The sequence below is a fragment of the Haliotis asinina genome, chromosome 14 (genome assembly GCF_037392515.1).
Source record: "Haliotis asinina isolate JCU_RB_2024 chromosome 14, JCU_Hal_asi_v2, whole genome shotgun sequence".
NCBI lineage: Eukaryota > Metazoa > Mollusca > Gastropoda > Lepetellida > Haliotidae > Haliotis > Haliotis asinina.
The window spans coordinates 41,408,009-41,435,469 of NC_090293.1; the positions used below are offsets into that span (position 1 = coordinate 41,408,009).

A 27,461-nucleotide genomic window follows, 5' to 3' on the forward strand; every position below is an offset into this window, starting at 1 on the left:
TATGAGTGTCACTAGATTTTATTTCGTAAAAAGTTCAATGTGCAGTTTGCGATTACTTTGTATGAATGCGAAAGACTTTAAGCATAGCTTTAGCATTGTTATTTTAGCAACCAAAAACATGGCCGACAGTGAGAAGGTGAGAGCTGTGCAGAACCAAAGACGTGAATATACGTCTTTGGCAGAACGTGTAAAATGCACATATTTTTATGGAAACAATTAGATCTGCATTTGGACATTTTCACCTATGGGCGATTTATGATTTAGTAAGTTTTGTTAATAACACACCATGGTCATATGTGAGCAGCAAGTGAGTCAGTCTTATCATCTCTATGAATAGTTCCATCTCGTATTCTCCCATACACACTCAGTATGGAAACGAATTAAATGGTTATGAAACGCATGTAAGAGTTCCTCCCGTTTCCCCATCCCAAATAATATTATTAACAAAATTTACATGATCATTAACACAAGAATTATTAGAGAACTCACAAAATTGACGAAAAGTCTAAAATTTAAGTTACAGGTCCGTCTCCTATTCTCGCGGGTTTCCTATTCTCGTGGTAAACACATTTTCTGCTGAGGTCGCCGATGTGCGGCTGTTTACATCATTGACCAGTAACTAGGAAATGGCCCAAGTTTGTGAATTATCAAAATTTTGCAGTGTAACGAATATTCGTGAGTTTTAACCAACTTGGACAAATCGTAACTTTCCCGTGCCCCTCCAGATAACATTCCCCTTACTTACACCTAATAACGTTACTTTCTCGTTGTACCGCGAGAATAGGAGATGCCTCATGTAATGTTTTAAGTACTCCGCGTACGCTTCATATACAATTCCCATTTTTGTAGGAAAAACGTCGCATGGCATGTTGGGCAGGGCTAGTTCAGGAGTCACGTCCGCCATGTTTGTACCTTAACGGTATTAAAACCAAAATCGAACATTTATCCATGTTTTGTGATCCATCACAAATTGGCGACGAGGTAAACTAAATCTACATGTTCAGCAGCATGTCTGGTCACCATATTTTCGGTGAATTCAAGCCTAGTGAAGAAACTTGGGCATGTTACATCGAGCGGTTGGACGCATACTTTGTTACCAACGATGTAACCGAAGAAGAAAAGAAACGATCGTTTCTCATCAGTGTTGTGGGTCCTAAAACTTACAGGCTTATGCGAAATCTAGTTTCGCCTGATAAACCGAAGGATGTTCAGTTCGACGTGCTCACCTCAGCTGTTCAGGATCACCATCACCCCCGACCGTCCGCCATAGTGCAACGTTACAAGTTCAACACATGCTTCCGGCAGCCCGGTCAGACTATCGGAGGATATGTAGCCGATCTTAGGCAGATCGCAGAATTCTGTGATTACGGAGAGGAACTTGAAAACAATCTGAGGGACAGATTAGTGTGTGGCATAGCGGATGACTGCATACAACGGCGATTACTCTCTGAAACGAACTTGAACTACAAACGTGCTTTGGAAATCGCTCAAGGCATGGAAATGGCCGCGAAAAACATATCGGTTATACAACCTCAAGGTCAGTCTCACAAGAAAACAACGGAAAACCACGGAAGTGTCAATTACGTGAGTAAAAACAAAAAACAATTCTCATCCAAGGGGCGTAACTCTGGTTTCTCTTCATCAAATGGAAAAGTAAACAAAGTCAAAAAGCCATGTTATCGATGTGATAGTGACTCTCATACCTCGGACAAGTGCAAGTTTATTGATGCAGAATGTTCATATTGTCACATTAAAGGCCATATCAAAAATGCATGCAGGAAAAGAAAAGGAAAAAAGCCCAGAGTTAATTTTGTTGAGGGAGATGAAAATGATGACAGTGAAAATGATGAAACTGCTTATGAACTGTTTTCTCTACAAAAAGGGAACAGCAAATCTGAACCATTCATGATTACTGTAGGTCTTAATGGCAAAGAAACAAGCATGCTTTATGACACAGGTGCAAGCATTTCTGTTATGAGTGAACAGACATACAAAGCACTTTGGCCTGAAAATGCTCCTCCCATTAAACACGGACCAGTTGTTCTGACCAGTTATTCTGAAAACAAACTTGACGTACTTGGATACATTGAGATTGAAGTTACATGCAAACAACAAAAAGCATCAGCTCAGCTGACAGTCATTAAAGGTAAACAACCCAGTTTGTTTGGCCGAAATTGGATCCGAATGTTCAAGATAAACAATCTTTCAGATTTGAACTGTGTTTCAAGTGACGTTTCCCTGAATGACATTCTTGACAAACATGATGATGTGTTTCGTGCAGAACAAGGTGAAATCCAAAACATGGTAGGCAAGATTTACGTTGATCCTGATGCTAAGCCTATCTTTTTCAAGCCACGCCCACTTCCTTTTGCTATGAAGGAAAAGGTGGACGCTGAGCTCGATCGACTTATCGATCAAGGTATCATTTCCCCGGTACAACATTCTGATTGGGCCACACCCATTGTACCAGTTCTCAAGGGGGACAACTCAGTGCGTCTCTGCGGAGATTACAAAGTGACTATAAACAGGGTGTGTCAGCAAGACCCCTATCCTATTCCTCGCATTGAGGATTTGTACGCTAGACTTTCGGGTGGTCAGCGTTTCACTAAGATAGATCTCACAAGTGCCTTTCTCCAACTACCTATTGATGAACAGTCAAAGAAATATACCACAATAAGCACACACAGAGGACTTTTCCAATTCAACCGATTACCTTTTGGTATAAAATCGGCTCCTGGGATCTTCCAAAGGTGCATGGATAACCTACTTCAAGGCATCAACATGACCGGAAGTTATCAAGATGACATCATCACCACGGGCGCTAATGACAAACAGCATCTACAGAATGTCAACACTGTCCTCAGCAAGCTTTCAGAGGCTGGAGTTAGAGTGAAACGTGAGAAGTGTGTCTTTCAGGCACCCGAGGTTGTCTACTTAGGACACCGTATCAGTGCCGACGGATTGCACCCAATGCAAGACAAGGTATCAGCCGTAGCCAATGCACCAGCTCCGAAAAACGTGACTGAACTGAAATCCTATTTGGGATTGCTGAACTACTACGGTAGGTTCCTGCCAAACTTATCTACAGTGTTAGCACCACTGCACACCCTGCTCAAGAAGGATGCTAAATGGCAATGGGAAGCCTTGCAACAGAAAGCCTTCCAGAAGTCAAAAGAACTTCTACAGTCTGCTGAAGTTCTCGTTCACTTCGACCGTGACAAAGAACTGGTGCTTGCCACACAAGATGCCCGACGGTTCACAGAGACCGATTGCCTTCGCTTCACGTACCCTAAACCAGGCGGAAAAGGGCTACTCACAAATAGAAAAGGAGGGACTCTCAGTCATTTTTGGTGTGAAAAAGTTCCACCAATATCTCTACAGCACCCACTTCTGGATCTCCAATGATCACAAGCCTCTACTATTCCTCTTCGGAGAAAAGAAAGGGATATCTGCCATGTCATCGCCAAGAATCCATCACACCTCAAAAAGTCAGTGGCGGACAACCATGTCTTTCATCGAGCTCAAAGGAGATAATACACTTGATGGATCAAGCAGTTGATAGATGCAGATGTTAGCGGGGAGATCTCTTCATTTAAAAACAACAAGCATACATACAAAAAGAACTGTTTATATTATTGTTTCAGCTGATGTTCGTAAGTACCACGAGAATAGGAGATGCCAGTATACAAGCAGTTATGATTAGATTTTATAGTTAGGTTTAGAGTTAGATTTAGGGTTGCTAGAATAGAAGGAATTCATTCTTAAATACATCACACTCAAGTGTGTCTTGTGAACAGTTAAATATGAGAGTATATTCTGTCTTAAAGAAATGTGTGCGTTTCTTCTGCCTTACTGTACTTGCTAGCAGCCAGTTGTCGCCACTTCCTCGTTATAGGTCATGAACAAATCAGATCGTATCAAATTCGGCATATTCTGAAACGATCTATCCCACAGTGAACAGGTAACTATCATGAACTGCACGTGCATTGACCTTTCTGGGAAAGAATGCATTAAACCAGATACCGGAAGGATATTTTTTTCGTATCCGCTAACAGTTGCGCATTAAAGCCCTCAGCAACACGGAATCTGTTTACACCGCCATATTAGATACTTACGAGAAACAGTGTTTTCTTCGGGGGTGGTAGGGGTGTCCCCCACTTTATGTCAGTTATTTATCATTCATTAATAAAAAATTGGTAAGTACCCACCATTACAAGACAAAGTCATCCAAATTGTTGGTCGCAGGTGGTGTGATGGGGCGTCTGACTGATACAAAAGTCCCAAGTCCCGAGTCCTTAGGGTGTGGTTGTACACTCTTTTTATTAAATCCAAGATTGCTGCAAACTTATCTCCAGACTCAGTCAGGTATTTCCTTCGAATACAAAATGTTTCAGAATAGAATAGTAGAGTTCTTTTGTTGTACCAGTTATGGGCAGGGATCGCTTTAAAGTGCCCCATGATGACTCTATCGTATTCGTGTGGGCACCTGTCTCTGGATCTTTGAATTTTATGGAACGATTCACAGTCAGGTGTGTAAAGTCTTCCTCCCAAAGACAAGTGTATGCTCACAAACAATCACTTATAATGGTTGTTCCAGGCCTGATATGCTTTACAATGATAGGAATCCATATTGCAGAGTCCCTCTTGTCCACACAAGCAAAAACTCACTATATACTGTCCCAGTCAATTCCTCCAAACACCCACTGTCCTTCAACTCATTTTCTCCGATTGAATTTCCTCTTACCAAATTTTGATTTGTCAATTTCCACAATTCTCCCAATCCCACCAATCTGTTCACAGTCATTGTCTGCACATACCACACACACTTCCCAACAAAAATGACACCAATCAACAGTGGAGTGACCTGATGAAATGTCCAACTCCCGCCATGGTTACTATGTAGTGACATAATGTAGTAATGGACCAATCAGAGACCACTTACCTGTAGAACATTCCCATGGTAAACGGTTCCGCTTCCCAGAAGGCACAGCACAAGTTATGTTCTTTAATTATTTCGTTTAATTCTTTTAACGTATTACGGTCATATTTTAATTCGTGGTTTAGGTTCCCTAAACTGCAAGTGGGTCAAGGAGTTCAAATTTCGGGGTTATATTCATCTCAGTTTTATTTTTTGTCACCTTTCCTTGTTCATGTGCGGTTTCCAATGTAAGAAACATCACGTGACCTAATTAAATATGGCATGCAGGTATCCGGTATAACGTATGTGTACCCCTGTCTGACCCAACGCTTCTGCTGTTACAAGTCATTGGCTCCCTCCCTCTGCTAGCAGTCTGCATTCTGCAGTTTATTTTGTTGACAGTTACATAGACAGATTCTTTCATACAAATGCATAAAATTGGTGATTTACAATGTGATTAGGCTGTCTGACAAAACATCCACATGCAAATTTTGAGATCAACTGGATCATTGGATAAGAGCTCTTTACAAAAAACCGGGTCCACATGCATTTCATGCCACACTATAGCTCATCATCCTTCGAAGCTTTGGGCCTGTCATCCTCTGAAGCATCGGGCCTGTCAACATCTTCAAACTGTGGACAATGTCGACAAGTCCATGGGAATGTCACTTTGTCACAAACGATCTTCCTGTAGAATTCCCCCGTTATGTCTGATTAATTCAAACAAAGATCTTACATAGCCCTTTCTTGTTGATACTGTTATGATTTCATTTATAGGATTAATGTTGATTGACATGGGGTTAAATGGTAATATTAAAAGTTTGAGAATCATTGAACTGACTTTGTCTTGTTTTCGGATGAGTACATAACTTGTGCATTGCTCAATCTGTATTTATCATTATCACTGCATGTATGTAATATTATTACCCAAATAAAGTATTACTGGTAAACACATATAAGATGATCCACGACCTGACAAATGACGCCAATTTGCATACTTGGGAACGCCCCACAGAACGATCCACTTGAAACAAGAGGGAGACAGGTTGTCTGATAAATATGGAGAAGTTCATTTTCCCCATGCGTTTCACACATGCATTGTTATAGCACACTCGATTTGGGAACAGGTACAATCCCAACGAATTGAATCAACACAACATACTGAGCAAATATGTTTAGGACCACAGATCCATTTCACGAAGCAAATGACATTTTCCTGGGTTTTTTTTTAACAAAATTGTTGAATATCTAAAATGCTTGTCAGTGCCCCTATCATCTATTTGTCTTCGTCTTAACTAAAGGTTAGCGTGGAATATCAGTATCTTATGCCTGAAATTGCAGTCTTATTATTCAAAGAAATATGCGGTGTTGTTTTAATGGGTAAAGTTGACTTTTCGTTTGCTAAATATTAGATAGATAATAACTACATATAGTTAATTGTGTTTCATTGAGCTATTTAATATGTTAAAAGTTATCTGTTACTAAACGGTGGTGGCTAAATCAGAGTAGCAAGGGGGAAATATTTTTATTCCATAATTTTGTTCCAATTTCTCTGTACAGACTGATTTTCGTAAGGGTTAGTGGTGTTAATATCATGTCACGGTTAGCATGTATTGCACGTGCATAATCGTCAAGCTACCTGTTGCAGCCAAGTGTACTCGCCCGATACGTTGTACCGCCTCTCTTGTCACAAATGCGTTTAGTGCACAGGATCATCTAATATGTGTCTAGCAATATGTACTTACCTATACAGGGACTGGGAAAGAGAACTTTGACAATGAGCCATTTTCAGGACTATTAGCCATTTCCTGAATTTTGAATGGGCCACTGTCCTTGTATCAATAGTGAACTACCAGATTTTAATTATTATTTTTTGGAATACATATACAATGCTTTTATTGTTGAGAAAACACTAAATGAATCATAGTTCTTTGTCAAACTAAATGTACACTCAACAGGTGTCACCCACATAAAGACGGATGTGTTTGTTATCCCCCACTGCGGGGGATACAGTATTAGGCTCTTATATCTTAAGAACCATTGACTAGATTCTTTTCATATTTTGTAAGTAGGTTTATCACAGTAAAAGAAAGGTCTCTGCTAGGTTTGGTGACCTTGACCTTCATCTCAAGGTCATAAGTGGACTTTAGCGTTTTACCTTTCAGCGAGATATCTCAAGAACCGTTCACTGGATTTTCTTCATATTCAGCACCAAGCTTTATCTAGGGAAGGTGCAGGGCCCAGTTGATTTTGGTGACCTTCAGTTATTTTCAAGGTCACGGTGGCACTTTGAAGATTTTAGCATGTAAGCTGCATGTTAATCTTGTCGATGAGATATCTCAAGAACCATTCACCATATTTTCTTCATATTCAACACCGATCTTTATCAAGGGAAGGTGCAAGGCCCAGTCGATTTTTGTGACCTTCATTTAATTTTCAAGGTCACCTGTATGTAGGTATGGCTTGGAATATCTTAAGAACTGTTGACTAGTGGACTCTTTTCATATTTGGTATCTAGGTTTATCACAGTAAAAGAAAGATCTTAGTCAGGTCTGGTAACTTTGACCATCATCTCAAGGCCACAAGGGGACTTTAGTGTTTTACATTGTCATCGAGATATCTCAAGAACCGTTCACTGGATTTTTTCATCATATTCAGCACCAAGCTTTATCTAGGGAAGGTGCAGGGGCCAGTCAATTTTGGTGACCTTCAGTTAAGTTTCAAGTTCACAGCGACTGTGTTTTTTAAGAGTTCCATACGCTGGTCAAGGTCTAGGTGACTCTTCAGAATATTTTTGTATTTGAACAACTACAGTTCAAGATATCAAGAGAGTTTTAGAGTAATGTTTTTGTTGACATTTTACTTCATCTTAAACTATGACCTTCACTTTCAATTCATTTTAAGTTTGATTTGATAATATGCGGCGGGGATTATGTCACCTTAATGACAGTGCTTGTTTTGATATCCAATTAACAGGATGAGTTTGTTGTGGCATTGTTTTTTTCAATTCATCAACACCTGTTACTCTAAGCCAAAATCCTATCACAAAGGAAAATAATTACATTAAAGAAACACCTTCAGATTGTTGAAGTTAAAGTTAGTTTAACAATGTAAAGCACAATTCAAACTGTTCCACATTACATGGCACTCCCTACACTGTAAATCGTTTGGAGAGATTCCAGGATATTGACACAGCTAGTTGATGCTACGTTGAACACTGATGTATAATATACATCATGTTCATCCTTGCATTTAATTACAAAATACATTCAGATATTTGAAGAAATAGAATCAGGAGGAAAAAAGCAAACTCGTTTTTTTTTTTAAAAAAAGCAAACTCCAACGCCTCCAATTATTTGTGAGTTAGGTATTTATTTACTATCTCAGATCGAGTGTACGATTAGTCTGCTTGTCATTTTTGGCAGTGGACGAAATCAACGATCATCTTTTGTGGACGTATTTTTGGTGGATGAATTGTCTCTGGATGAAATGTCTGGTGGACGAACTGACCAGACACCTGCATGATGAGAGCAGGTTTTGTTTTTGTCTTGTTTTTTACTTCTTTTTTTTTTCAAATAAAATACCATTCACGAAAAGTGCTGTATATGTCAAGGTTGGAAAGACAGTAATTTTTTAATTACCAGTTTTATGTCATATTTGGTGAATAACATGAACAATGAAGAAATGGTGATAACTGCTCCTGTTAGTTGTTTGGAAAGTACAATATGTACTACCATGCTTCCTGATGGCTAAAGAAAAACACGATCAGCAACTGTAAAGAAGCAGGATACAATAGCTAATCTATCATTATGAAAACTTTCATTTGATTTGATTGAGGAACTACTGAGGAAATCGCGAAAATGCTAAAAAATGGCGATAACTGACAGCTAGCCAGTAGGTATCCTATTAGTCTAGACAATTGAAACAATGTGATCTCATTATCCCAGCTTTCAATAAATGTTTATTTATTGATTGTTGCAAAATATAAGGGTATTGCCAACTAGATAATATACATTTTTCAACATTTTTGCAGGTTTTGAAACAGCTCTTAAGCAATAGAAGAATAAGGAAAGATAAAGATGTAGAAGAACTCTACCTTTCTGACAAGTGAGATTATGTTGGTTTGTTTGTTTAAAAATGGTAAATGCCAGGATTTTCACTAAGCATGTACTGTCTCAATGACCTTAGTTTATTTATTGCTTGGTGGAAAGTCGGAACGAGGCTCGCAAACTGTTAGACCCAAGACACATCTTGGCTTGGCAAGTATACTGCTGACAACATGGTCTGGCTGCACCCTTTTGGACGTTTTTGCAGACTGATAAATAACAACGGCAAAATATATAATAATAAATATGATGTAACTGATTTTATTTTTTATTAATGCATAGGAAAGTAATGTTGATCTGAAATATACATTTTGTTGTTTTAAATGTCAGTAAAATCTGTGAAGTTGTCCTTAAGTCAGTGCAGTTGGCAAAAGAAACTAATATACATATATAACAAAACAGACAGGGACTATTTCTCATATTTTGCCCAGATATGTACAGTTTTTTGTCATAAACTGGTTAAATGGAAAGGTGTGTAATAAAGATAGTGTTTCATTAAATAGTGTACACGGAAATGTGTTTCATAAATATGGTGTATATGGAAACATGTTTCATAAAGAAAATGCTGAGATTAAAGTTTTTGTGATGTTTGTTTCAGAAGTCTAACAGAAGTATGTGATCTGCAACGTTTTCGTTATTTACGACGTTTATGGCTCAATGGTAATAAGGTATGACCTTGACCACTATAACCAATATGTTCTGTGAGGACTGTATGTTTGAACAGGGGTGGAGTGGGGTGGTGATGGTTGTGTGATTGCTGTGTGGTAAAAGTGTTCACTTGTTACACAGAAAGTGCAGATTTAACTCCTCTCATGAGTACCAGCCCATCTGTGATATGACAGCAATAGAAACAGACTGGTGTGATGTGATAGCCTGGTTATAAAAAGTGCTGTAAAACCATACACACACTCTCCCTGATTCTGGGTTAGATTAGATCAAGAGTATAACTTATGTGTAATATAAACAGGGATGAAACGTTTCTGCAGATTTGATCACACTCGGGTCATTCATATGTCCCACCACCCAAGATCCTGGCACATTTTCTTCGGTTTTAACTCTTACCCATTCTCATCCCTGTTATAACAGGCAATCAAAAGGATTGAGTACTCAGACAATGTGCCAAAGCTTATGTCATGTATATGGCAATGACTTAGCTGGCATGACTGTTTACTAATATTCAGGCTTGACAGTCAAGTTAAAATATCCCCATTTTCAGTACTTTTTTAGCTTTAGAAACTAAACCCAATATCGTCATCTTGGGCTGCACAGTATAACCAGTTTACCAGTATTTACTTGTTCAGATTAAAAATTAAAATGATACATATTGCAATACGCCGACAGAAAACTGGTACAATGTATTTTTACTTGCATTCAGAAAACTTCATAACACTCAGAAATCTTTGAATATGTCATGATAAGAAGTTGTTAAATTTTAATCAAGCATAGTTATTTGTTGTTTTTGCTTTATAAATCAAGCAATTACTCAATTATAAGTAGTTTTTTGTGTACAAATACTTATTATACCTAATACAATATATTGCAATACATATTACAATATAATCTTTAAAGTCACAATATATCACTAAAAAATGCTCTGCAATACCCATCCCTATTGTCGTCCATAGCTCTTTCTTATACTTAAATTACCTATAGTTGTCATTCAGTATATTGTATACTTAAGACTGCCATTATTGAAGTTTACCAAGCACTTCTGACACTGTTGGGCTAGTAATAGTCAGTGCTTACCATAACATTTATCTGAAGAACACTTATGCCAGCATCAGTGAGTTTTAGTTTCATATAATGTACCCATGTTTGGAACCTACCCTGGATTTGGGGCATGATGGGCGAATGCTTTAACCACTAGGCAACACAACTGCCCAAATGCCACTATGAAACATGATCATGATTTTCAAGAAAAGTGAACTGATTATAGTCTAATCACAAGCTGCTTACTACTGTATAAATGTACTATGTACAAATTTCACATGGATTGCAATTGGTTCTTAAAGAGTTAAGTTTCATAGTAACTCATTCACCATTGATTCAGATACTTGTCCACAATAATGCTGACACAATAATTTCCTTATATAATTCTAGTCATGGAAGTGTATATTTGTATGCATGGTACACAAGGTTTTTTTCATCAACAATCATTTCCTGAACATTTGCTTTAACAGCTAAGGCAACTCAATTGTCTAAGTGAGAACTACCAGCTGTCCGAGGTATACCTTCACAACAATGAGCTGGTTGATATCACCGGGGCCCTCCGCCATTTGACATGTCTGCAGGTCCTCATGTTGCATAACAACCAGCTCACAAAGCTTGACCGGATCCTCACCGAGATTAACAAGATGCAGAGTTTGAAGACACTTAGTGAGTGCTAAAGTTATAAGGGCAGTTATCATTTGGTTCACAGTACAATAACATTCCAATACTGTACGGTACTCCCAACAGTTTTTACAATAGTGCTGCTTGAGTCTCATTTCCCCCTTGATGTAGCTTTGTGGGCCACAACAAGAAGTGAAAAGCAAGTTTTTCATGAAGTATTCACTATTATTATGGTATTCTCTTTTTTTCATTTTTTTAGTATTTGTATAGCACAAATATCTAGCTCAGCTGCTCAAAGGCTTTTTGATTTTCCCTTGATCATTGGATGTCTATCTCAATTGGCACATTGTATTATCAATCTCAACTCCCTGAGTATCATACAAGTCTTACAGCCACTAGGCATACCAAGTTAATGTGGCTTTCTCATCCTTATGAGGTACTATAGGACACTCTAAGAACCATCAAGGACCTGTGACATTACTTCATTAGAATTAAAAGGAGCTTCTGCAAGAATAACGGGTCCTGTCTTCACCTCACCATTTGTGGTCTATTTATTGCATTTCCTTAACTCAGTATAATGTATTCAGTGTTTGTATTGTTGATATGTCCTTTCACCTTCCTGTCATGTATTATTTAGACTTATTCAACAATCCAGTGGCTCAAGAGAGTGGATACAGGCTGTTTGTAGTGCACTCTGTTCCCTCTGTGGAGCTCTTGGATAGAAAAGGTAATGAGTGTCTCTCTTTGTCCCTGCTGTAAACAAGCATCATGACTCTTGTTAATATGCTGCATTTGTCGTCTTTAAATTAAACAGACCATCCAATGAGCTAATCATCAGGTTGAAATGTTTATCTCTCATTTTGTTATTTGTAAACCTAAGTTATTTTAATGAATCAGTCACCTACTTTAAAACAAACAAGTGACTAGTACATATAAAGTCTGTCAGAAAATATGAATTATTTATTTTGAAAGATGACTGTATGAATTCAGAGAAATTGTAGAGTTATTGCTGGACAATTCTGGTTGTTCTAGCACTCATTGTGAGACAACAGGGTTTAAAATGGTAAATGATTCTTAAAAAATCTATTATCTCATTCCTGATTTTTTGTAAGTACTACTAATTTTGAGTATCCTGACATAAATTTGTGAATTCAGGTTGTTCTTTGTGTTCTGAGAGATGTGCCAGATGAATGAAACTGAGTTTGAGTTTTGTTGGTACGAACCTTGCTAACTTATTATCTTAGAAACTAATTTTTACAGAGGTCTTAAAGTCGGAACGTGACAAGGCTAGGAAGATATATAATCAAGAACAAGAGAAGATCCGTGACACCATTGCCTTTGGTCGTAGATCAGATGGACCTCCATTGCCAGTCTATAATCCACTTGACATCCATATTCCAGTTAGGACAGGTGAGTCTTGAGTCCCATGATTTTTACAAGCATCTAGCAAAATAGAACTGGTCTATCAAAAACATACTTACGACAGACAGAGTATTATTCATCATCCGATCACATACCCACACCCATTTTCAACTGAGATGTAATGACATGTAAATGAATAAGATCACTGGATGCGTTGTTAAATAATCTAGCTATAAGAATGGACTCAGGAACTGTTTCAGAGATCATTTGCTTGACCAGGACATTGAGAGACTGCTAAATCACTAGACAGGTCTGATTGTCACACACTGCTAAATTACAAAAATAAGCCCATTATGTTCTCTTTGGGAAAGACTGAAACACTGACAGGGGGAACAGGTTTTCACATCATGATGGCTTTGTTTCTATCTTGCAGATCCTGGAGATATTGGCAACAGCTATTTGAGAGACTGGTAAGTCTTGTTAATTTGACATGTTAATGAGATTCTCTTAACCCTGTACTCTAAGAGATATCCAACACATGGTACTTGCGCTTGAAATACTTGTGCTGAAAAACTATGAGTAATAGAAATTAGGAAGAATTATTTTACAACAGAATGTAACGAACTAAGTTTACTTATTTCCCTTCAGAAATAAATAATAAGTATGTACCAAGAATTCTTGCTGGACTGACAAGAATGTTTTATCTTATATTGGCAGCATGCCTAATGAAGACCCGGAAGAGGCAGTAAATGCACGCCGCCTAAACAAGTCCATTGCAGTTTACACCAGCTTTGACTGGTCAAAGGTTCCCCGTGTTAAGGCACGAAGGACAGCTGAGGAGATGTTTGACTCTCCTGAGATCATCACACATGTGTATCGATGAAATAGATTATTATGCAAGATACAGAACAGTTATACTGCTACATTGCAACAGTACCAGCAGTTTTCTCTCAAACACCTCAGTATTGTTTTGTTGGCTCTTCTACAATCCAACTGAATGTAATGTTCAAGAGTTGAAGATTCTATCTACAATGATTGAAGGAAGACAACTTAACTTTAACATTCAAGGTTTTAGTAAAATTTGGTTAAATATAACAGGCAGATCTTACCATAATTTGTGCGTTTTCACTGACACCCAGTTGGTTGATTTCTCTTTACAGAATCAAAAGTATCTTGAAAATCAACAGAATTATTTTCTCAATCACTGAAAACAATCATGATTGTCCAGTATTATCTTATGTGTTTGTGCATTTAATGCAGTGATTACTTGGGTTACATCTTTTTATGATTCAGTGTGTTGTAAGTAGTGAGCATGATTATTGTCTCCTGTTAGTTACCATGACCAGGTGGTCTCAGTATGATCTGAAGTGGTACTATTTTCACTTTGTTACAAGTGAACTTAAACATTGATCTCCACTGAGCACTGCATAACATGAACTATTTCACCAAAGTATATGCTAGCCAGTATTACAGTTTTCCAGTATTTATTTCACAGTATTATTAACAGGAAGTCAGTATTGGATTACTCAAGCCATTACATGTGTTATATTTTTCATAAATGTATATTTGATAATTGTATGATTATTCGTAATAAGACAGAAGTCGACATAATCAGTATTAACATTGATGTGATTTGATGCTGTAACATATGAGTTACTGCTAACAGTATTTAACACTTATATTTTCATAATCATTGATGCTTCTGACCATTTATATGCTTCTTCTTCTTTCAAGAGCATTTCTTGCAACTTACGAATTATATGTATATATACTGCTTTTGCAGTACAGTTATCTATGTATTTAGATTCACTGCTTCTAAAGATATGCATTTTGTTCCTACCATTTCTACATGAATCTTGTTGATATATTTTATATATGGCATTTCTGTAATAAAATATGGCTTGCAGCATGCCTTCTGAATCTTTTTGCAGTAATGTTTCAACATGTCATGACAAAAGAAAGCAGAGACCATAACTGTCATTTCAGGGATTCAGATGCCAAGAAAACCACAGCTTGTGTCTTTCTTTCAAAGAATGTTGAGGAAACACAACATGTATATGGTACTCCATTTATGTACCTATTCCAGTCATACAATCACATAAATAAAAATAATCCTGTATACACATCCACCCCTGGGGTAGAACCTAGTATGATTAATATAAGACACTGTACACACACGAACATCTTTATGAGCCAAGTTAGACAGGGAAGTAATGAAAATGGATAATCCTCCAACCACACTACAAGCTGTACCTGGCCATACTGCTGTAAGGGACGTTACCAACACATTCAATACACATCACCACTAACATACTACTGATTCCTGTTAGCAGGTTTTACTGTGACTCCATACATCACTTCTGAGAATAATATAATGCCACAATACTTTCTTGTCACCGCCACGATGTCCAGCAACTCAGCACCACCATGCCAGTCAAGTCCTGACTCCTGATCCAGTCTATTCATACCTCATGTAAAATTCTTTCATGTTAGCAGAGTGTATCCAGGATGATGAAATCAGAAATCATCAGAATCATTCCTCACACTTGCTGTAAAGACGTCAAATTGCGTCCAAGTTCACACTTCTAGGGCTTTCAGTATTGCCTCCCTCTCCTTCAAAGCTTTCTGTGCTCCATCTTTTTCCTTCTTTGTTGGTGTTTTCTTCTTCTGTTTAGCTGCCTGAATCTTTCGGTAGGCTTCCATCACCTAGACAAACAGAAGCAAAGATACAAATATTACCACATCAGATCACTTCTGTTTGCATGGCTTTAGGTACACAACAAACACAGGCAGTTTAACAGTGACTCTAGTTTTATGCTCAAGTATGCAATGATTCGCAGCATTAGGTATCTCTGCACTCAACGAGACATTTGATCGAGACAGACCCAATATACCATACTCTAGGATCAGACCACATGTACTGACCTCTGCATCAGACCACACATATTATCCTCTACATCAGACCACACATACTATCCTCTACATCAGACCACACATACTATCATATGCATCAGACCACATGTACTGACCTCTGCATCCTACCACACATACTGACCTCCGCATCCGACCACATGTACTAACCTCTGCATCAGACCACACATACTGATCTCTGCATCAGACCACACATACTATCCTCTGCATCAGACCACAGGTACTAACCTCTGCATCAGACCACACATGCTGACCTCTGCATCAGACCACATGTACTGGCCTCTGCATCAGACTCCACTTACTGACCTCTGCATCAGACCCCAACATACTCACCTCTGCATCAGACCCCACATACTCACCTCTGCATCAGACCACACATACTCACCTCTGCATTAGAAAAGACGTACATACATCTGATTCAGTCCAAACATACTCACCTCTGCATCAGCTGCTGCCAATTTCTTCCTCATCTCCTGTCTCGCCATCTCCTCCTTGGCCAGCTTGTACAGTGTTTTCGTGACTGCTACATTTCGCTGGCTCAATGCCTTCAGTTCCTGTTGCTTGCGTCGCAGTTCCGCAAGTATCTCATCATCTGGGTTGTCTTCCACCTTGTCATCTATCTCTATCAAACCTAGAATGAAATATCACAACTGGTTATCTCATTCACTGTCATCATACTAATAGATGTGGTATGCAACTCCAGCTTTCTGACACAAAGATGAGTGAATGAATATTATTTCACCAAATGATCAACAATGTTCCACTGACCTTGTTCTTCAAGCTCTCGTTTAATTCTTCTCTCTAAGTGGGCTGGGTTGACAATGTTCAGCTGTTTGGCCAGCATGCGCGGGGAGATGGCAGGTGCTTCCTCAGCAGATTCTGTAGGGAATCAATCCACTCTTAATTTCTGTCACAGCAGTTGATTCACATAAAATAGCAAAAGAAATCTACTGAAAAAAACAGCAAAGAAAAAGGGCAGTACTGACCTTTGCCCCCAGCAATGTCCGCTAGTGAATCATCTATAGGGGTCATGATGTTCTCCTCGATCAGGGCAGCCACCAGGCGCTGGGTCAGATGTCCAAATGGGGACTCATCCAGGTTACTGGTCAACAATCACAAGTCTATGTTACAATCTATCAAATCAGTTTTGAATGCAGTGGCAATCATTCACTTCGAAAATATGAAGCTGATGTTTTACCAAAGGTCTGTTTGCTGAGAAGTGTCTTACTTTGCTTCAGCCTTCTTGAGCAATGTGGCTGTTTCAGTGGGACTCATGACAGAGTTGTTGTGATTGGAGTTGGAATTTCGCTTCTTGTCATTGATCTTTGCACCTGAAACATATAAACATGTATTTAAGAAATATAGTTCACTTTAGCACCATGTATAGTGTAAAAAAGCACACTTTTGGCCTGCACTATTATAGCTAAAACATGAGGACACTTGGGTCTGAGTTTTCAGTTTGATGGCAGTTTAGATTTGAATTATGTACTTTTCTGAATAAAATTTATATTTTATACTTATCCTGACTCATGCTTAATTGCTTATCTCCTCTTCCCTGGCGAAGGTAGAGGAACACCTGAAATCCCTTGAAGTTCCCTTCTAAAGAAGCGGATGTAAAATTCACACTCACCCATGAGTTACCTCCCCTCCTACACACATGGTCAGCTGACCGAACATGAAATTCACTCTCTCCTATAATCACCCGACACGAGAATATGAGAATTCAGCATGTCTGTGAGGGGCGACTGGGAGGGCTTTCGTCATGAGTCAGGAGAAGTATAAAATATCAATTTTATTCAGAAAATTACATATTTTTCCTTATCCTGACTCATGCTTAATTGCTTGAAGAATCTGATGGAAACGGCGGTGGGTCAGACCACACTGGATTCTGCTGGCTGTTCAAAATTACGTCCAATAATTACACCCCCCTAACAGGAACTTGCAACGGCGATAATTCAGTCATGTACTTCTAATATTCATTGTAGATTCTAGGGGAATCAAATCCAGTCAAACTCGTCTTCCGTAGATGACTTCATTGACTGGCATGTGATGCCATCAAAAGTAACTAGCATCCTGCTAGTTTCTGATGCAACTAAATGTCAAGATATAGCAATCGAGACTAGTTGCGACCCTCTTCATGTACAAGTATCTTCATTACAAGTACAGGGCCTTAATCACTCATACTAGTCTGTTTAAGACATGTGTATGGACTTTCCACCATTATACTCCGCAGACAGTCTGGCTTCCACAAGCCACTTGATAAAACAGGTGAGTGAACTCAGCGCCTTAGGGGAACTGTTAGTTCCTGAGCAACAACAAGAGGCCCAAACTGATGAATGCCAGAGACATCCTCCGTGGCTATGTCTCATCGATAGTGGTTGGTAAACACTGTGTTTGACTTCCAAACGCATCCCTCCATTATGGTTGATAGTGAGCAATTCCCATGTAGCGCTAGTGTAGAGGCCAAGGTTCTGACTTCATGTGGGTTGGAAGCTTGTGGAGGTTCCAATCCTGCTGCTTTATAGGCTCTCAATATAACAGCTCTGATCCACACTGATATAGTGTTGCAGGATACCTCCATAAGTGACTCAGTAGATATAGTGATAAACAGGCGCTTGAAACGTTGCCTTCTAGACTTGGTACGTGCGATGTATATCTTCAATGCTCTGACTGGACATAATGATAAATCTTGAGTATCATGGGGGATTGAAGTGCCGGTATGTGGAACTGTCTATCCGGTTGACCTTGGCAGTTGATTTTTCGCAATAAAATCCCATCGTAGACCCAGATGAGATGTCTGCTGATGTCTTGCATCAAAGCTCATGTGGGTTGAAGTCTGGAGCATGAATTTCTGACGGGTTTAGATCCCATACTGGAGCTCTAAATCTACCTTGTTGATCTTCCAACTTGAAAGAGCGTAGCAAGGCAAGTAGCTCAGGTATTTTAGTCAGCTTGGTCCCCGTTTCCATGGTGACAACTGAGCTGAGAGCTGCCAAGTATGTACATAATGTAGACCCTTTCAGACCTCTGGAATGTCGTAGGTGACATAAATATTCTGTTACCTGCAGATATGTTGCCTTCATCACCGTGAAGCCTTTCTTCTTGGCGAATGTCTCAAACCGCTTCCACTTGTCATCATAAAGGGTGCAAGTGGATTTCCGTAAGGCTAAGGTAACTGTTTTCACTGCTCTCATAAGAGTATCCTCTGTGTTTTAAACAGATTTTTGATACGTTCCACACGTGAAGTCAGAATGCAGATGGGTTGCTGTGTGCCTGTTTCGTGTGGGGATGGACAAGAAAATTTTCCCGATCTGGTAGTTGTAGTGTTGGTTGTCCTAACTCCTCTATGAGTGCTGGAAGCCAATATCTTGTTGGCCAGTAAGGCGCGACCAAAGTCAGTTGTAGCCTCCTGGTCTGTTTTATTTTCTCGATGACTCTTGGTAGCAGCACTGGAGGGGGAGGGGGCCCTGTTCCCAATGAAGTACTCTTCTGTGGTCTAGGGGATGACTCTCTGGACCCAAGGTATAACCCCGGAGACACGCCTGACTGGTAACTGGATTGAAATTATGCAGTTAATGAGAAAAACGGTAACCTGAAGCTAAATCACCTGATTAGACATGATTAATGAAAGTCGACGTTACCGGTCCCTCGCCCATCTGTGAAAAGAACGAATTTATACAATAAATTCTGAAACAGATAAATTTCTGCAAATTTCACAGCAAATAGTGGAAGAACATAAGGGCTTACACGCCACCGGAGAAACTATGAGCGGGTCAACCGCTGACAGACGTAATTTACACTGTACACACAATTTCATCAACGGAGACTAAGTCTTGGTTGACGAAATACATGATATATCAACATCCTATAATCACAAATAAACAAATTGTGATACATATACATCAACCAAATACTGCATACAACACAAATTTAGTTTAAAACACCAAAAGAATAAAAATTACCGCCGTATACGGGATCCCAGGTGCCTTCAGCCGCCCTCGTCCGGCGATAGGGAGAGAGTGAGTATCATGGTCAGCCGACTGACCATGTGCATGGGAGGGGAGGTAACTCATGGATGAGTGTGAATTTTACGTCCGCTTCTTTTAGAAGGGAACTTCAAGGGATTTCAGGTATTCCACTACCTTCGCCAGGGAAGAGGAGATAAGCAATTAAGAATGAGTCCGGATAAGGAAAAATAAATATCTTCTCTAAATTATTCTAATATTTGTGATTAACATAAACCGTATATTTTACTGCCAACTAAAATTCAGATCAGTACATACAGATGAAACTAACTAGTCAAGCAAGACTGCATTGTGGGAATGTAAACATTGCGAATATTACTGTGTCACTGTAAAATATTGAGTCGAACTGAGACACTTTATCCGTAGGAAAAAACAAAAGTAATGTTTCCACCAGGGATGGAAGCTGTGGGAAGCAACAGCAAATCCAAGAAGTGGGATGCAGTGGAGTAGTTTACTGTAGGAGGCTGTACAAGGTGATGACAACTGATATGCGTCATGACGCCAGTTACATTGTGACATAATGCAAAAGTGTTTGATTACAAGGGAGAAGACTAAAATGGCGCAGTGATGCCAATACATTGTGACGTAATGCATATGTGCACATTATCATCTGATGAAGTACTGCTGACATCTTTGATCATTCATCAGCGCACCTTAGAAATGATGACAGTGTGAATATTCACTGACTGTCAAAAGTGTAGATATCAATACACTTTAGCATTATATCCTCAGATATTTTACATCTGTAACTTTTGTAAAATTTCTATGTTAATCACATGAATACCCATTAATACTTAGGACTCAATTTGCTCCTCCTTGAAGTCCTCCTCTACCCACTTCTCAGTGGAGTGTTTGGGCAGACCTTGTATCCCCTCCCCCACTCCCCCAGCACCCCAGTCTGCTCACCATCTCTCTGCTCCTCCTTGAAGTCCTCCTCTGCCCACTTTTCAGTGGAGTGATTGGGCAGAGACCTTGTATCCCCTCCCCCACTCCCCCAGCACCCCAGTCTGCTCACCATCTCTCTGCTCCTCTTTGAAGTCCTCCTCTGACCACTTCTCAGTGGAGTGATTGGGCAGAGACCTTGTATCCCCCCCTCCACCTCTCCCCAAGCACCCCGCTCTGCTCACCATCTCTCTGCTCCTCCTTGAGATCCTCCTCTGCCCACTTCTCAGTGTAGTGTTTCCCCAAGGGTGGGATTTTGTAGAACTCAGACTCATCCTCGTGTGACTTTAATATTTCCTCCAGTAATTTCAAATCCTCATTTGAGATCTCCCCACAGTAAGGTTCAACTGACACCCAGAAGCGGTTCACTGCATCGTTCTTTGGCAATTTGGGCAAATCCACTGGCGAGTCCACAAAATCAAATTCCTGATTCTTGGACTGAAACAGCATGGAATGAACACTGCATCACACTGACATTAATATTCTTCCAAAAATGCAATGACAGCACTCTTGACAGGATTTATTGGTTAAACACATCTAAAAACATACATTCTTTTCATGAAACAATGCCACAATATACTTATCTCCATAAAAGATTTCAAACATACCTTGACTTTGATATATGCACAGTACACCAAAATACACGGTATCTAGGCAGGCAATACCACATGTACAACAGAATTGGAGTTAAAGCACAAACTTTATCACCTGAATATCACCTGAAGTGCTGATATCACATGCAAAACAAATACAAGAAAAATATTACTATTAGTATCAGTATGCCTGACTACAGTTAGGATCACACAATTCGAACCAGTTTCCTACCTGAGTGACTTTACTCTTGGGTCTGCTCGGTGGGGGTGGGGTAACACTTGAACCCTTCCCATTACTGTCTTTGAACTTTTTGCTGGGCTTGTCCTCACCTCCTCCCTTCCCCCGCTTGCCGGATGTGGGAGTCTCTGGTTGCTGGTCACAGAGTACATCCATATATATTGGAACCAATCACCACAGTCATTCATTGTTATGATGTGTTATTACATATACAAAGATTTTGAAGAAAGACATCTTTATACATTTTGGTTGGAAGTTCTGAAGTCAAGAATTCCTTATAGTGCACAACACCCATTATGAAACATTTACACTGCCTTGACTGTAACTTGAATATGTACCCACAGATTGTGAAAATCATTCTTGCTATCAACTACACAAAGGCTACACCCAAACAGATAATACTGAGTCTGTTCATGACTAAAGCAATAATGTAATCCTCAGTTTGGGATACAGTAATGTTTGGACTGAGCTATCGTCAAGAGAGTAATGAGCCCATGAAATAAATCAGATCTTTAGAAAATTGTACCCAGTGCAACATATCTGTCATTCCTAGAAGCACCAACCTCTTGAGAACAATATTAAAGCTCCTTGGTCCCAACACATGTAGAATCTACAAAAATTGATTCACATAAAAGTGATTTACTGCACATGTCTATGAATGTTATGACCATGTCCGATCTAGGAATTACTAGTATTAAAATGTGGAAACATCATCTGATTTCACCAACATTACAGTGATGAAATATGTCCAAAGATTTGGCCTGTTACAGAAACTATTACCTGTTTGCCCGGTGTTGGCTTCTTGTCTTTTTTATCCTGCCAGTTCACCAGGATCTGAATCTCACTCTCCAACAACTTAAGTCTCTTGCCTGCAGCAGCCAGCAGTGTTTCCAAATCAGTCTGGATGCTGCTTATCTCATCAATGTTCACCCCATCCTCCTCACTCCTTTCTAGAACTGTAAACGGATGTAAATAGTGTTTGTCATACCTCTAAAAACATTGAAGGCAACTTTGGGAATATTCTATTTATGGTAGTGTGTAAAAGATTATCTATAAAACTGATAAGTATGAGTTGATACTACTGCAGGTGAGTGTTTGCATATTGGCATCAGTTTGGAATGCATAATACTTTTAAAATTATACGTATATTTTTTCTCATTAATGTGAAACACCAACTCTAATCTTACAGATGTTGTAAAGTCCTTTGAGTGACTTCAGTCAATGCTATAAGGGTCCTTGTTTGATTGACCACCCCATAACAGACCTGCCTTTAGAATCCTTAGATAAATAAGCGCAAGTGAAATCAAATATATTTGTATCTTTTTGTTTCAGAATATTGTTGCCATTCACGATCTGTCCCTATGCTTAACTGTGCCAAAAATGTATGACACCCACTCTCTTGGCTGTGTTCTGTACTGACGTCATTTTGTCATGGGTTTGGAAGGCTGCAGTGCAGTGTTGTTTACATTACGAAAAACATATCGCTTTATGCTGAGGATTTTTGAGGAATACTGTCATTGTAAATAAATTTTAAGGGGTGGGGCAGATGTTTAAAAAGAGCCAAAAGAAATGTAAAATTACACTATGTGGGGAAAGGCATTTTTGTAAGGTTTCAGTGCAGTGGTGTATACAGAGGAAGATTATTTTTATGCTGTCGTTTCGAATGTGGAGGAATACTGTCATTACAATTTTTTAAGGGGGATGTCAAGCCCCCCTTTAAACAGGACAACCCAAAATTAATAATACACTGTGAAAAGAATGGGATTTTTGTAAGGTTTCAGTACAGTGTTGTTTAACTGGAACCAAAAGAAATTTAAAATTACAAAGTGTGGCGAAAGTATGATAAAATCTACTGTTTGATAAATGGGAGAATCTCTACTGGCTACTGGTACTACAAACATCGTTGTACCAGTCACGAGTTGTGGAAAATCAAGATGAAAAACCATACTCAATCTGTACATCCATTTGAGTACGATTCCGACTCCAATGATAAATCAATTTCAATTTTAAGTACTCCATCATGCTAATATTAGTATAAGCAAACCAACTTCCAGTTCACAAGTATGACCCAAAATTTGGAATGTTTTCCCATCAAGGCCTCTGTAGCTGAATCAGAACAGAACTTCAAAACCAAGCTACAAGAATTCAAAATTTGCAAAAGTTTCTTCAGGGAAAGTGCCCATGATTGACATGTGACATCACATCCTGTTGAAAGGGACTTTCAAACAAAACATAATGAGGAATTCTAAATGTGCTCTCCATAACACTGTTTTCTCACTAGTAACACTGTACCATTCGTAAGCTTTGGGCAGTCTTTAGTATGGTCAACAGGCTGAAGATCTGGGAATTGAAGAGGACAGCAATCTCCCTTTGATTCCTGCATGCCTTTTCCTTTACCTTTCATTATATGCTATTGAAACACTGAAATATAAACATATTGTCAATCAGTGCATAGGCCCTCTTTTAGTAGTAGACCAATTACACTACCATTATGCAAATTATGAATGTTGCAAGCCTCAGAATGGTCGAATGATGACACCCACATCGCTTGAAGCGCCGACCTGCAACATACCCAAGGCCTGTTCTCGTTCCTCTGGTGACAATCTTGGCATGGCGAAAAAACTTTACTTACGAAAGTACTGCGAAAATGAGAACGGTTTTGTGCCGAAGGTCATTTATACCCCTGAACAGCATGCTTTCTGCATGCAATTTGTGCCCTTCATGTGTGATGTGCATGAATTTTGTTGTTTTCATGTGATGTGTTCGATGATGTGTTCGAACGATCCGTTTTTTACTGTAGAGGGTTATTTACGATCTAGTGTGTTATTATCAAAATTCCCACCATTAATTTTCCATTTCCAAAAGATTCTATTGCCTTATTTCAAAATTTACAGGTGGTGCGTTTTCAATGATGTTCAGTATAGAATATTATTTAAATTTTCATTCAAGATTACTGAAACTTTTACTTGTTTAAATGCGTCTTTACTTTTACATGAAAAGAGACAAAAGTAGACAAATTCTGAACATTTCCTCACTAAAACCTTCTTTTCAGCATTGTGAGACATGAACTTCAATACTACATCGGTATCAGCTTTTGGCGTAAACTATTCACCATACTGTTTGTCTGGATTTTAGGTATCACGAATATTGATGCCGTTGCGTGCAACTGACTTTGATATGTGGATGACAGCTTCAGCCCGCTATAAGAGTGATGTGTCAAATGCTGAAATGTATGTTTTCATGAACATTTTATATTGATGAAGGTTTGTATAGTTGTTGATTTTCATATACTTTGTTAATTCCGCATACCGTGCCTAAACGTCTTAGGTGCGCAAATATTGATTATGCGAGGCTATGTATATGCTCATATCATCCTTAGTTATGGAATTATTGTTTTCCATTGGAACACACAAACAGCATTTCATTAACTCATCAACACATTATCTTTAAAAACAAACCACCATCCAAGTACTTACAATGTTTGTGTTATGAATTGTACCTAAATACAGCTCAAGCAAACACTGCTGTCCAAACACACGTATATTTTGATGACATGTTATTGTCTTAACTTGTAGTGACAGTCACTATAATGTTGTGCTTCCAAACTACAACATTACCAAACTTGCCGTATTAGTAACTGGCTTAGTGAGTACCATATCGCATATGCCTACTCAGAAAAATTTAATGTAATCAAAGATGTTATTCAGCCTTTAAAGGGGCACTGATGCGGAGCATTTTCCGTGGACTGGTGTAAACTTTTGTTATTGTTTTTCTCCCGTGAGTACCCGGATGATATCCCAGAATTCGTGACTGGTTCGTGACCTCTGCTGCGCAGTCCGTAAGCGCAATTGATAGTTTAATTATAGACATATAAACTGAGGTGAAGTCAATTGTACTTCATTACAAATGTATTATGAAAACAAATGAAACACTTTGAAGGTTAATCATCTGCCAGTGGTAGAAATGGTAAAAAACTATTAGGACGGAAAAATAACGAAGCCAATGTACGTCTCTATATTTTGTCTCATAACCCTAATTAGTTTATTGTCATATTTGTATGATTCTGAAAGTTAATAAAAGAACACACGATTTGCTTATACTCATAGTAAATTTCTAACATAACAGCAACATTTATACATTGTATAGATTGCCAATGTGGATCCTGTTTCACACACATACGCGATCTAGTGTGTGTTTTCTGTCATACAGATTCTGCTGAATGCTACAACAAATAAATTAAAACAAAATGCAAATAATGAACGTAAAACAGACTAATTTTATAGCAACAGTGTCAGGCTACTACCTTGTTCAGGAATGTATCCATCAATATCCACGTAAAAGAAATCGTATTCCATTCATCTGCAGCTGGTAAATAATCCTGCTCTGTGTCGCGTGTCTTACAACTGTCTCATTTGCAAAAAAGTAACACATCGTTTCACGTCTTTCGTTGGTGAAAACTAGATAAACTTCTCATTGGTCTCCCAAGATAGCACACCTGGCAACTAATTGTATGATGTCCACTATTCTAAGTAATTTAGTTGACCAATATTGAGCAATCAATCAATCAACGCAAGGATGGTTAATTCTTTGAAGGGAGGATGTTGTTTTTGCACTCACACTTTACGACAGGGTGTAGTCATCTACACACACTGCCTTTTGACAAATCCGCTAGAAGAACAAAAGTAATTAATCAATCAGTGTGTTATCGGTTAATCCTTTGATCGATGTTTGTTTTTGTAACTCAGCTGATAAACCCTCTTGCATCACTTACATGCACATATTACATAACATACAATACATTTGCCATTACAGACCTTAATTTATAATGTTGAGTATTTACTCCAGACAGGAGAAATGCCAAATGGGAACCTTTGTTGAGTAACCGAAGTGTTGTTGCTACTAATTATACCTGTTATAAATTCTTGAATTGACCATCCAGAGAATGATGACAAATAACACGTGTAGGTTTACACCATCAAACGCGAGTTACAGCAAGGATGATGTAATCTCTGTGTCGCATGCAGCCTGAAAACACTTTATACTGAAACTGTTTTGAGGATACCAACGGAATTTCGTTACATAAGGAATACACACAGGCATTTGCTGTGTACTTTGGTAAATAAGTGAAATAAGTTTTTTTTACGTAAGACAATTTTCAGATTTCTCTACCAAAGCCAAGGTCATCGTTTTTTTGTTTACGAATTCAAATAAATCAACTGTGTGTTTTATTATCATAAATAATAAACCATTGTAGCTACCATAGCTACCAAAATTTACGTATGCTATTTGCTATCACAGCTCAACCAACACTCAAAACTACCTAAATATACAGCTTTGCAATCTTCCGTACTGAAACAAATGGCTTGCTACGTGCCTGTAGACATCATATTTTCATGTACCATGATTAAATATCGAGGTTAAAAACACAGAAATAGGATCAAATTGGATCAGTAAGTATACCATCCAAGCATCTGAAAAGAACTACACTGCTGGGATATATGGTTACGATCAGACAAGGAATACCATGGATATTTTTAAACAAATGACATGTGATGGGCATCCGGCCTCCTGACTGTTTAAGTGAAGACATTTTGCTAATATGGACAGGAGCCCAGTTCCTTTGTCCGTCACGGTCGAAGGAGTGGGCGCTGACCAATTTGCGGTCTGCTTTCGTAATTAGACCGTTAGCGAGAAGCATTATTCGCTCCGCATCAGTGCCCCTTTAAAACGATAAGTTGTTGTATTACTCAGCGACATCACTTACCGGAGTGTCACTGTTCACTACAGTTTTTCCATCGCGTATAGGATGTATGTACCAGGCAAATATACTAATTTGTTTATGAATGGGAATAAATCTATAGCATCCGTTTCAGCTTAAGAAGCAACATAATTAGGTATAATAACTGCAGACATTCTCATGTACAGTTGCATATCACGAACAAAGCTGCAGGTGGACCAGCGGCCATTTTGAGCACATGAAAACCAATGACAATAAAGCTTCTATAGTTATTCCAC

General features: G+C 38.8%; 2 protein-coding genes across 2 annotated transcripts; one reads left to right on the forward strand and one right to left on the reverse strand.

Annotated features, from left to right (window-relative positions):
- The first annotated feature begins 100 nt into the window (after positions 1–100).
- LOC137261031 (leucine-rich repeat-containing protein 72-like) lies at positions 101–14,623 on the forward strand. The gene is made up of 8 exons (XM_067798689.1): positions 101–136; positions 8,952–9,025; positions 9,623–9,692; positions 11,205–11,400; positions 11,993–12,082; positions 12,616–12,765; positions 13,151–13,187; positions 13,435–14,623. The coding sequence occupies exons 1-8, from the start codon at positions 119–121 to the stop codon at positions 13,598–13,600; spliced, it is 801 nt and encodes a 266-aa protein (XP_067654790.1). The 5' UTR covers positions 101–118; the 3' UTR covers positions 13,601–14,623.
- Positions 14,624–14,771: 148 nt separating this feature from the next.
- Positions 14,772–27,438, reverse strand: LOC137261014 (transcriptional adapter 3-B-like). The gene is made up of 10 exons (XM_067798629.1): positions 27,211–27,438; positions 23,739–23,867; positions 22,227–22,402; positions 21,441–21,581; positions 20,801–21,053; positions 16,877–16,979; positions 16,635–16,750; positions 16,417–16,527; positions 16,086–16,279; positions 14,772–15,423 (listed from the first exon to the last, which is right to left on the reverse strand). The coding sequence occupies exons 2-10, from the start codon at positions 23,848–23,850 to the stop codon at positions 15,295–15,297; spliced, it is 1,335 nt and encodes a 444-aa protein (XP_067654730.1). The 5' UTR covers positions 23,851–23,867; positions 27,211–27,438; the 3' UTR covers positions 14,772–15,294.
- Between the last annotated feature and the right edge of the window lie 23 nt (positions 27,439–27,461).

Excerpts from the sequence above, each read along its gene's own strand:
- LOC137261014 (XM_067798629.1), bottom strand. The coding sequence starts at position 23,850 with ATGAAAGGTAAAGGAAAAGGCATGCAGGAATCAAAGGGAGATTGCTGT. Across the intron at positions 21,582-22,226 it reads AGCCAACACCGGGCAAACAG|CAACCAGAGACTCCCACATC; the intron begins GTAATAGTTTCT and ends CTCTGTGACCAG. Across the intron at positions 21,054-21,440 it reads CCAAGAGTAAAGTCACTCAG|TCCAAGAATCAGGAATTTGA; the intron begins GTAGGAAACTGG and ends ATGCTGTTTCAG.
- LOC137261031 (XM_067798689.1), top strand. Across the intron at positions 12,083-12,615 it reads GGAGCTCTTGGATAGAAAAG|AGGTCTTAAAGTCGGAACGT; the intron begins GTAATGAGTGTC and ends TAATTTTTACAG. Across the intron at positions 12,766-13,150 it reads CCATATTCCAGTTAGGACAG|ATCCTGGAGATATTGGCAAC; the intron begins GTGAGTCTTGAG and ends TCTATCTTGCAG.